General features: G+C 34.4%; 1 protein-coding gene across 1 annotated transcript; it reads right to left on the bottom strand.

Annotated features, from left to right (window-relative positions):
• Positions 1–7,985: 7,985 nt before the first annotated feature.
• Positions 7,986–9,709, bottom strand: LOC140154206 (methyltransferase-like protein 22). The gene has a single exon (XM_072176808.1). The coding sequence runs from the start codon at positions 9,402–9,404 to the stop codon at positions 8,343–8,345; it is 1,062 nt and encodes a 353-aa protein (XP_072032909.1). The 5' UTR covers positions 9,405–9,709; the 3' UTR covers positions 7,986–8,342.
• Between the last annotated feature and the right edge of the window lie 2,818 nt (positions 9,710–12,527).

Raw genomic sequence — 12,527 nt, 5'->3', positions numbered from 1 at the left:
CTAAATTTCATTTCAGCGTATTAGCAATTGCAATTTTGCTACCCTTTTTCCCAATATTTCATCTTTTTGACGCCCTAAACGCGTTCCGCGCGTATAGTGCTTACCCACGAAAAACTACCCTTTTACGCGTTTTCATTATCGCGGATGGTGTACAGAGCCACAATGGGAGTGACCCCTCGGGGTAGCAGATAAGTGAGAAAAGGCACTTGGAATATAGCTGCTGTGTGATTGTTAAGGCGTGTAGTATTCACCAGAGAAAAACAATGTCGGTATTTGAATTAGTCACAATTCATGTCTGTGCCTCGGAATAGTGCTACTAGATTGATGGCGCATTACAAATGCTTATTATTATTATTATTAATACATTGTAATCCATACAAACTCGGGGAGCTAATCCAGGCTGTGAATGTCAATTGTGGAATGTCTAGGGTGTGTCCTGCTGAGCTGCAAAGTCTCAGAGTTGTTGGTAAATGGTTTATGGAATGCTATGGGCAGTTAGTGGTCAGCGACAGCCTGTAAAATTCTTTGAGGCTTGTGGATCAGTGTCGAGGCGTTGTGCCTGTGCAAAGTGCACTATAAATCACTGCACTATTTTTAATGATCACACAGAGAAAAGCGTTAGTACATTGTACATGACTTTTATTACTGTTTTGTCTGATAATTATAAATGTCCATAAACATTGCACATGTAGTGATATAAAGTACCAACTTTGTTGAATATGGTATTCATAAAAAGACAGCCTATAAAAAGTCTTGAACAGTGTTCCTTGAATTGTAGAACTTTTCACTTAATGCACACAGGTGCTATGTATGCAGGAACCACCAAGTAGTATAAAGCAAGATGAAACTTAAATCACATTACATTTATGATTAAATGTAGGAGATTCTTTGTCAGATAACATGTGATGTCATCATATCCCCAAAATGATATGATAAACATCTTGGGTGATTCATGACATCAGATGGGATCTGAAATATTTACAATGTGAAGATGTATTGTTGTGTTTGAAGTTTCATCGTGTTTTATTGATTTTGTACTGTACGTCTGAGCCTATTTTTCTCAGTATAGGGCGATTTCACAAAAGGTCGTCAGTTCAAATCTGCCTCCAGAAGACATGATGCATGTATAAAGCACAAACAAAATCCCCAGTTGAAGTGACATCATTATTGATTGGCTCATTTGCTTTGTACTTGTTCCATGCATCATATCTTTTTGGAGGCAGATTTGACCAATCACCTTTTGTGAAATTGCCCTACACTACTTTTATAATATTCATGAATGAATATTATTGTTCATAAATCAACCGTTCAATTGGTACAAATAAGTTTCTTTGTACTATACAATATTAAACATGTGCGCAGATGATGTGCACACATACATTTCTCTGATTGGCTTAATAATTGCATTGAAATTAGTCAGATTTATTTTTAATGTTGCCCAGTCAGGTAGTATAATTAATGATATTTGAATAGCTTTTTTTCGGGTCATACAAGAATGTAAATTGCACTCAGTACACAATACCTCTCGTCCATTGACCCGTGCAATATTTTTTCAAAGCCATTCAATATTATAAAATACAAATATTCATGAATAAATGTTACCATGATATCCTTTAAAATGAAAGATTTCAATTGATGCTTTTCAGGAAATGCAGTTTCCTACATTTTTTGTATACTGCGATGAACAAACTTTAATTTTTAGCCAGAGCCAGCGCACATAAAGGTTGAAAAAAACACACCAACCAATACATGTAGCACAACGCTCTAATCAACTGAGCCAGAGAAGAGCGGAAAATTAAAATCTATAGGTGTTGGGTTCAAATGATATTCATCACATTTCAAGTGGAAGGTATTAAAACTGCATTATAATAAATGCACAAAGTCATATAGGGAAGAAAATATACCCAATGCACATATTTCAGCTCTTCTACAACATGCTTCTGTGTCTCAGTTGGAGCCTCTTGTGTGTATTTGTTTGTTTGATTTATTTCTTCTTTAACCTGGGACACTCAATCAGTTTAAAATACAATTAATCATTGAGGCCCAGGTATTACGAAGGTCGCCGGTTCACATCCAAACTTCATGTGTGAGCTGATTGCTGTAGGAAAATATTAATTAAAATTGTGTTCATCCTATTAACAAGTATAATATTTTCATCCCTCATGAAGAGCTTATTTCCAAACCGTGTTAAGTCCTCACTCCACACGTGTCTGATTTACCTGTGCGATAAATTGCTATGGGTTGTGATGCTATGGGTATTATAATTTCAGTTGGATGCACCATTACAAAGCAAACAATGAATGGGCCTTTAGTAATAATATTGTGTGAGGCCTTTGATTCCCAAATGAGAACAATAGTCTGCATATTGTTAACCAGCATTGTTGTGGTAAATAATGGCTTGTTGATGGTACAACTCATTTGTGCTAATGTCAAACTTGTCAAAGTATAAATTGTCATTGTATCACACAAGTAAATGAGAAACTTGTGATTGTGGACTTAACAGGGTTTGGAAATAGCTCTTTATTTCCTGCTGTTGTGCAGTTCGAAAACACTATTGGACCCATTCATAACCTTTGAAACTTTATACACATGATGAGTAAATTTATTTTCAAAACATCCAGAGTTCAGCAATAGTAGAATATTAACATTGATATAATAAATATTTTACAGTAGCAATTTCTTTTTTTCATCAACTCAAATTGATAGGATTATTATTAATTCTAGCTGAGAACACAGATTTTGGGTTAAAAAAACAGGTGCGTCTATGACAACTCTTTATGCCAGTTTTTATAACAACCAAGGCTAACTTAAGGCTGCAATAACTTGAGCCAATCTTAAGCCTGTACAACAAATCTTGTGGTGTATGACATAGACATACATGTATATCTCCTGTGGGGTGTCACTCAATTATAAAAGTGCTACCAGTACCCATGCTACCCTGAATGGTGTAATTAATGTGCTACCCTAAATGGTGGAACTGTAAACATTTAGTACATGTACCCAAAAGGTGTAACCATTTCCTTCTAAATGGCTTAAGGGATGGGGTATGAACGTTTGGACAGTATTTATTGTGGGACATTAGAGCACATCAGACATATCGAATTGCATTCTGAAAACATAGAATGTCCTTCTGATATCAAATAATTTTGATTTTTTGAAATTTGCAATGTAATACACATTTTATGGCAAATGATTAAAATTGATATTTTTGATATTTAACAGTACTCGAAATAAACTTTATAAATCTGATGATTTATACTTAAAGTGTATGTAGGTATGAAGATATGGATTTTTTTTTTTTTTTTCCAACAAAAATTAGGTCTTTTTGGGAAAAAATCCATACCTTCAATATGAAAGGTCAAAATTTTCAATTGATCGTCGGCTTTTCCTCCCAGCTACATACATGTACACTTTAAGAATATATCATTAGATTTATAAAATTTATTTCGAGGACTGTTATATATCAAAAATGTGAAAAATATCAAAGATTGTCATAAAATTTGTATTATATCATGAATTTCAAAAATGAAAATTATTTGATATCAGAAAGACATTCTTCGTATTCAGAATGAAATTGATATGTCTGATGTGCTCTCATGTCCCACAAAAATACTGTCAAAACACTCATTCCAGATCCCTTAACATCACTTTTTGAATTATTGATGGTAAAAAAGAGAGACCCGCCAATGACAAGATGGCTGAAAATGGATCCCTACTTGGCAAAAAATGTTGGCAGCACTGTATGCTCAAAATCAGGCTGTTTTCCACTGTTTTGATTAATGCGGATACGTAGCATTTATATGCGAGTGATGCCCACAGCAAAATCTTGCTCGTCAACAATATCAGTTAAAACTATAGTTAGGATGCGGAGTAGATATACATGTATAGAGTGAATGTCATGCCTAGAGCTCAGTTGCTGATGTTATACATGAACCTCAAGTAGCAAAATGACATATCCTTGCTAAGGGTCAAGATCATGCTGTACATGTAAGTGCATCTGCTCTGTCTCTGGACTAAAAATCATTATTCTACAATAAAGTAGACTGTTTTAGCATGTTTCTTAATAATGGGTTTGTACAGGGTGTCCCAAAGGTCTCGATACCATTTTAAACGTTCATAACTCATAACTCCAGCACGCGATAACAAAAGTGAAGGTATCGTTGAAAAGAAAAACTCTGGCAATTTTTTGACACCAAATTTGACATGTAAACCCACTAACATAATAAATAATCTACGGTGAAACAGCTGGGCACATTACACAAAAACCATACAATAAGTTTACAGCTCATCTCCGGATCCCAACTATCCATTACCTCCTCTCAACTTCAAGACCAATGTCTCTCCATTCAATTCAATTGCAAATATCAAACAGTTCTCGTATTATAGAATTAGACTATCAAGATGATATACAACACCAGGAATTGTGTACTAATGCTTTGATTTTATTCAGAAATCAAGCCAGTAAAAGCTATTTTCTAAAGTTGTGTAATATTCCATTCTTCAATTCTCTGCTCTCTCACAACCTGCACAAAATTCCTGCACCAGGAATGTAAGGACATAACTCTTAATATTTCGCAGTGGATGATGAAAGACGGAGAGGTGAACATTTAAAGTATCGTTCTTCATATTGTAATTGCAAACACAAGGAAACAACCAGTTGTTTTCCATTACAAGTGTTCAAAAGTCAAGGCATATTCTAAGCATTAATAATAACACATTTGATCTTCAGTCGATGCTTCATCATCAGTGTGATCAGGGCCAGGGTTGAAACTTCTATTTGAATATATAACCATTGTTAGATTGGAAATTCTATGAAGAAATGTTTTCAATATATCATCATCAGCCATATCATAACAGAACAAGATAAGCTTTTTCTTCCAAATTTTACTAGAATAGAAGGCGAGGAGCGAAGTCTAAAAATCGATTTTATAATTCTCAGCATAAAGCGCATATTTTTGATTACCACTATTGACATGTTGCATTTTAGTTGCATTGTTCATTGGTCATATATGTCTTATTAAAAAAGGAAAATTTATCATGTTTGGCATCCAAATAATTGCCCGAATTTACTCTTTTCAAATATGTATTTTGATTTTCCCTCGGTTAATCCTAGCGAAAGATATGACGGTTCAAAAAGGTATCGAGACTTTTGGGACACCCTGTATCTGGAAATTGTACAAATGTAAATATGCACATAAACAAATTGTAAATCAATGTATAGATGTATAGTTTAATAAAGCTATCCTACGTTGAAGTTAAATAAACATGTTTTTGTGGGGTTTTTTTTGGTCTCTTTGTATAATTTGTCATTTGTTGCTTGTGGCCATCTCCTACTGACCAAATACACAGAAACGTTGTACATTATGATCAATTGTTTTCATTAAAATAGTGATGACAACTGGAGAAAGTCCCAGTACAGGATAATGGTGAACACATTGGACTAGTATAGTATTATATGTAGTAATTTAATATCAACCATTATTTGCCTACTAGCTATTGGTCAGTTGGTCAGATGAGCACAGAAACAGCTCCATATGGCAGTTCATTTCTAGAAACATTGGAAACTCTTAAGGGGGTACTACACCCTTGGCCAATTTTGTGCCTAATTTTGCATTTTCTCAAAATTATAGCACATTGGTGAAAGTAAGATATGTATATTATAAGGGCAAGGACTACATGTACAACTACTGCACTGAAAATTCAGCAACTCAAGGCAAGTAGTTAATATTAATTTATTGATCAAAAATTGGTTTTCTCTCATTTTTGACTATAACTCCACAACTGTTGTTTGTGCTGAAATAAAATTTCCAGTGCAGTAGATGTAGTCCTTGCCCCTATAATATACATCTTACTTGTCACCTATGCGCTATCATTTTTGAGAAAAATGCAAAAATAGGCACATTAAGTAGGGGTGTAGTACTCCCTTAAAAAAATGGACTAATCCATATGAAATCCACACCCCCACTGAAGGAGACTTAAGAATTCCAACCAGGGTTGTAGCTAAGATGTGTTTAGTGCTGGGTGGCATTTGATGACAATCTTAAATGGACCAAATTCTCGACTTATTTTAAATAAAATTGAACAAGTTTGACCTCTGAGTGGTGGGCTCCAGTGCTAAAATTGAAGCAGAGTGGTGGGCTCAAAAACTGAGATGTGGGCTCTGCCACCCACCACCTCCCACAGTAGCTACATCCTTGATTCCAACCACTAATGCCAGATTCAACCATTTTCATCCATAAAGAGTGAAAAATTTAGGAATTTTCTAATTTGAAGCCAAATATGAAATTCTACACAATTATCTCATTAAGGGCTGGGGTATGAGCGTTTGGACAGTATTTATTTTGGGACATTAGAGCACATCAGACATATCGAATTGCATTCTGAATACGAAGAATGTCATTCTGATATCAAATAATTTTGAATTTGTGAAATTAGCAATTTAATACACATTTTATGGCAAATCATTAAAAATTGATATTTTGATATTTAACAGTACTTGAAGTAAACTTTATAAATCTGATGATTTATACTTAAAGTGTATGTAGGTGGGTTGAAAAGCCGACGATCAATTGAAAATTTTGACCTTTCGTATTGAAGATATGGATTTTTTTTCCCAAAAAACACCAAAAAAATTAGGTCTTTTTGGTAAAAAAATCCATATCTTCAATATGAAAGGTCAAAATTTTCAATTGACTGTCGGCTTTTCCTCCTACATACACTTTAAAATATATCATTAGATTTATATAATTTACTTTAGGACTGTTATATATCAAAAATTAAAAAATATCAAATTTTTATAATTTGTCATAAAATTTGTATTATATTGTGATTTTCAAAAAATGAAAATTATTTGATATCAGAAAGACATGCTTCGTATTCAGAATACAATTCGATAGGTCTGAGGTGCTCTCATGTGCCACAAAAAATACTGTCGAAACGCAATAAACGCTCATTTTAGATCCCTTAGGCCACATTCTTTAGAACTCAACTGGATCAAAAATTTGCAAGTGGAACTAGTACAACATTTCCACTGAGCTGGATTGACCATAAGGTGCAACTAGAATTGAGATGGCATTGAAATCTTCCACAGGGGTGTGCAGATTCTAAATGGAATAGCCTAATGAATTTCCTGAATACAGAGATTTTTATTTTCACCTTAAGACTGTTGGACTATTTTGCAAAAGCCAGTACCGTAAATATAAATGAAGTGGTGATTATTATTCCTTGCGTTTTCACCTTTAAAATGGAAGTTAATCATGATATTATCTCATCTGTAAACTTGTACAAAATAAGGGTTTCCATTTCTTCAAGGTTTCATTTTTAAAATAATTTTGTTGGGTTACAATGCTTTTGCTAAGTGCAATAACTTGGATGAATTTTGTGGGAATAACAAAGTTGTTTCTTGAAAGTGATCCAATGTGTAGACTGAAAATTTAATTACAACAATGACAAGAATTATTTTCAATTCATGCAAATCCTGATGCTCAGAATCAAGGCTAATGTAACTAATTTGTGGATTCTTGCCAAACTTAAAACCCTATTTTGTAAAACAACCTATGACCATGATATTATTTTAATCAGTGATTTTCAAGAACTTTGAAATGAAAATATAGGGTTTTTATGTTAATCTTTTAATCAAAAAATCCTTTTGATCAATGAACCAAATTTGTATGATTTCTGTCAAATTTTAAATTTGTTATTCTTTATTCTAAATGTTGAAATAATAATTAGTAATAACTGCCTTTAAGGGTTGCTGTAATAGCAATGTATTAAATGAAAGAAATACCACTGGTTATTTTGGCCATTTAACATGCAGTTCTATAGGAGGACATATAGTCATTACAAAAATTATGACATTATGTCGAACTTGGCTGTGTTGACAAACACAACAAATTTGGCTGATTCCATATATCTAATAGTGCAAATTGGGACATGTGTAAACATTACAAATATGCAAAAAAATCAGGTTTAAAAAAAACCCCAAAATGTGACTTTAATACAAAGGATTTAAATGTAATTTGCTCTAAAGGCTTATATGTGAATGCTGGAAATGTCCCTCCTGAAACCAGTAACGAACTGGTAAAAAGGCTGAAAATGGACAGGAGTGGGTTGGGCAGCAAATAATATTTTACCTGTCAAAGGATGGAGGGAGGAGGTCAGTCAATTTGGAACAAAATTTTAGGAACATGTTTTAATATTGCAGAATATAACATTGAATTTTGATAACCAACATTTGGGCAGGTGCAAAAATGGAGGGTTAACATTTTGGTATGCCACTTGGAAGCAGGCACGCTATTACTGCAAATCCCATCAAAGTACCACCAGCACATGCTTAAAAAGCATCATGGACCACCAATCCTGGATGAAGCCGTTATTTGCCAGAGTTCAATCTGTTTGACTCTGTTGTAATTAAAATATTGTGTAAAGTCAGTAGATATCTGGTTTACACTGAATTGCACAGGGCTACCAGAAGATGAAGATACCAGATTGGTTAGATGGCTACGAAAATAGTCATACTCCTTGCAAGTAACATCCAAATCTGACAGAGTAAAATTGTACCGCCTTTCGAGTGAGATATAAGTCGTCTTCTTTCTTCCAAGATGCATGATTCTGACTAATGTCTTAAAGAATGCATCAGTAAGGTGATTATCATAGATTACATCTGCTGCAAAAATCACAGATGCTTTTGCCAAGTTTTTTTCATCTTCATTTCTCCAAGAAAATGAATTCGTTGGATCTTTATTCAGTTCTGTTTTAGTCCAATCCAATTCTCGTACAAACACAACTGGTGATTGCGTGGATGAATTGTCAAATAAATGGCTATTATTTTGTATATTTTCTTGACATTTGGTCAAGACTTGATTTCCAACATCTGTACAATACACCGTCTTAGCAACCATTGCCATGGCTATGCTACTCAAGCCCAATCCACCACCCAACTCGACTGCAATAGAATCCTTAAACTCTGACACCTTGCTCAAAATAAAATCACACATCAGTAGACTGCCTTGCCACACTTGTAGACCAACATCAGCTAGACTAGTACTCATACAATGGTCAATCATTATAACGTCCGTTTGACTTTCTGGGCTTGTTTTGTCATCTGAAGAATGTCTTTTAACAACAAGATCTCCATCTTCATCCAATTCAGCTTCTGTAACATCGGCCACCATGATTTGATCAGAAGTTGTGGGTTCAGTTTTTGATGTATCACTATCATCAGAATGAACTTCTGTACCGGTACCTACAACTTCTTGCGGGACTCTAAATGTAAATCGGCTCTTGTAATAATAAGTGACTTCATCAGCACTAGTTGGTCCAACAGCAGAAATGTTTTCAAGTTTTGTTGGTTGTAAATAGACATGAACATCAGATAAAACATCAAACTCCTGATTATCACACATGTTTACTGGCTTGTACACCGGTTGTATGTTTCTTTCCTCACGTGTACATTATCATTTATAACTGAAAGTGGAACTTGGAAGACTGCACTTTTTGGTAAGCTTAACTTAGTACAATTGGTAAGCTTAAATATACTATCATGTTCTCGACGTTAACACCCATTTGTCGTACTTCTTTTTTCACTGACATATCAACGTAGTCTCAGGTCATACAGAGTAATACAAAATGAAGCACGATGAGGATAGCCACCCTCAGAAAGCATAGTTATATGACAATTTGATTGTGCTTTCAAGCTCGATTTGCTTTGTTTTCCTCCAGCAGCTATTCGTAGTGTGTGACCCACACAAAACAGCCCGTCATCATAAGGGCGCACACCACTTGCTGAAATGCACGAAGTTACCCGTGGGGGGGGGCTGTTATGGGGAGAGACAACATTAATTTCAGTTGGGGGAAAGATCAATAAATTTTTTGTGCAAAATTGTCGCAAAAAGTGGACATTAACTTTGGTAGGCATGTTCATAAAATTTTGAAATTTAATAAATTCATCTAAAATTGCTTTCATTAAAAAGAAATCATTTAACTTAAAAAATGAGGGGTCAATCATGTATGTAGGCCTACAATTGGCAATGTTATGAGGAAAAGTAGCTCGCCTGAAATTCCCAAATTGTGTGTCCCAGCATTATCAATGGCTTCCTATCTCTTAACATGTGTGTATGTATTTTAGGGCCAAATTTTTGAGCACGCAGGGCCATTTTACAAAAATGTGCTAATGTTTCATGAAATGTGGCTTTCACTACTTCATAGTAAGTAGTATTCCACAGATGCATTTTTTCTAAAAATCATGCTAGGTTGGAGTTTTGAGGGTCAAAATCCAAATTTTCTTCATTTTCCTATTGGATTACACAGTTAAGGCAGGATCTTGGTGCACATGAAACATAATGAAGCCCGCCCTCACATGTTAAAATGTGACCATGGCTAACTTTGGGTTTTTACTGGAGAGGTATGGAGAAGTCCCATTCAGTGATCCTAGCTCAAGTGTAAAAAAGTTAAAATTGTTTATAGGCCTAACTGGTTAAAAGTGAAGGATAAGTCATTCAAATTGTCATTTGCTACTTTTGAAATGAAAGCAAAAAAGGAAGAAAATAGCAGTATTTTCCCCTAATTCTTGCAGGGCCACCCTGGCACATCATGACAATGACAAAGGTACCAAAATCTGAATTTTGATCATTTTTTATGATTGTCCAGATGAGCAAATCACAAATCTTTTTGCAGCAATAATTCATTATTTTGCCATATTATTGAAAAATTAGAATACTCTTACAGTTTCATGCATTGTGTAAACAAATACACAAAGGTACAAAACAGTACACAAAGGTCGATATACTATATAAGTTGTACTGGCAGTACAGCTGTAGTAGGCCTATATTGACCTGTTATTTTCTTGCCTTTTGAAGTTTTGTTTACCACTTAAAAAACCCAGATGTGTTAAATAATTGATGTTCACAAAATATTAAGGAAAAAGTAAGAGTCACCCCATCAAATGTCAAAAACAAGCGCCATAGACAGGGACAAACAATTTGCGCGGGAAAAAAATAGCCAATCGTGCAAAAAAAAGCAAATAGCAAGGAAATTCTCATAAAAAACGGCCACTTGTGCGGAGATTGCACGGAACTTTTATACATATAAAACACAGGAAGAAAAAAACATGTCAAAATATGAAAGTATTTACCTGTCATGCAGGGTATATGTATTTTTAGCATTATGATATCTTAATCATGCAATTTGTGGCAATTTTTGACCATTTTAGGTATTTTGGCAGCCGTTTTGAAAAGCGCTCTCTGTCTGGAGTTTCCCACCATTTGACCATTTCATACTATTACTTTTACATGCTTCAAAGTACAAATAAAAACCCACACTTTCAAATCATAATTATTTCCTGTGATTTGGTCACAAAATCACTATTTTCACCACTCCTACTATACATACTTCCCACAGAATTAGAGATGGTCCCCAATACGCGAAGTAAGCAACACTGGTACGAAACATTTAAATAAGCAAATGGTTACATTCATGTGTTTGTTAATCTATCGTTACATTACTGTGACGCTTCAAACAAGGCTGATATTTTGATACAGACAAACAAAAGACCATTTTTGTTTACATTTCATAGTGAATTGCGCAGGAAAACACACATTTCGGAGAAAAGGAAAATTTTGTGGCGCGAACATCGTTGGACCCTGGCCATAGGCATAGAGGGACTGCTGTAACCACTTTTTCATTTTAACCTGATCAAAATAGTTACAAGAATCAATATTTGGATGGGGTGGGGGCTATGGCTATCTGGCTAACTTCAAGACTGGTAGGATATTTTCACATTTTAATCCAAGTTTTATATTGATTGTTCCAAGTAAAATGCTAATATCTATTATTATTACACCTCATATTCATTAGTAAATCAGGCCACTTAATTGGTCAAACACAAATGACACAACCTATTTCACCTTGCAATAGTTTTCCCTACCACCACGATAACCTCATCTCCATAGTCAAAGTTCAGTCAAAACAAATACAACATGGTTTGTATCGCGGAAATAGGGCTCACAATTTTCCCTCAGTACTGGCTTTGGGCCTATATCTCTTATCACCCTCCAGCTTCGAGTGATAGGCCCATAGCCAGTACCTTGGGAAAATAGTTTGCCCTATTTCCCCTCTAAACATGTAGTATGTGTATACTATTATAAGTATCCACAGGTCCAAGGTAATTAATGAGTCGTCACTTGAGGTGGAACTGATAATAAATGATACTTACTTTTTACTATAAGAATAAAAATAAAAGTCCAAATCAAAATTGATTGTCATGTAAGGCGTAATTTATTTTATTCCTCATCCATCACATTCTACCAATTCGTGATTCACATGATATTTTCTTATAAAGAGTACATTATATGGTAACAAGCACTTGATGTCTAATTTGCATATTATTTGCATATTACATAATGAAATAAATATAAATATTTACATCATATTTTCATTTATTACAAGACAATTACTTTAAAAAGTGATATTTCATGACTTCCACATATACATATGCAAAAAACTAATCTTTAACCTTTGGTTTCTATTAA

The sequence above is a fragment of the Amphiura filiformis genome, chromosome 6, assembly GCF_039555335.1.
Source record: "Amphiura filiformis chromosome 6, Afil_fr2py, whole genome shotgun sequence".
NCBI lineage: Eukaryota > Metazoa > Echinodermata > Ophiuroidea > Amphilepidida > Amphiuridae > Amphiura > Amphiura filiformis.
The sequence above is the reverse complement of the archived record's forward strand: the minus strand, read 5'-3'. Positions and strand labels throughout refer to the sequence as shown.

Coding starts and splice junctions, on each gene's coding strand:
- LOC140154206 (XM_072176808.1), bottom strand. CDS start 9,404: ATGTGTGATAATCAGGAGTTTGATGTTTTATCTGATGTTCATGTCTAT.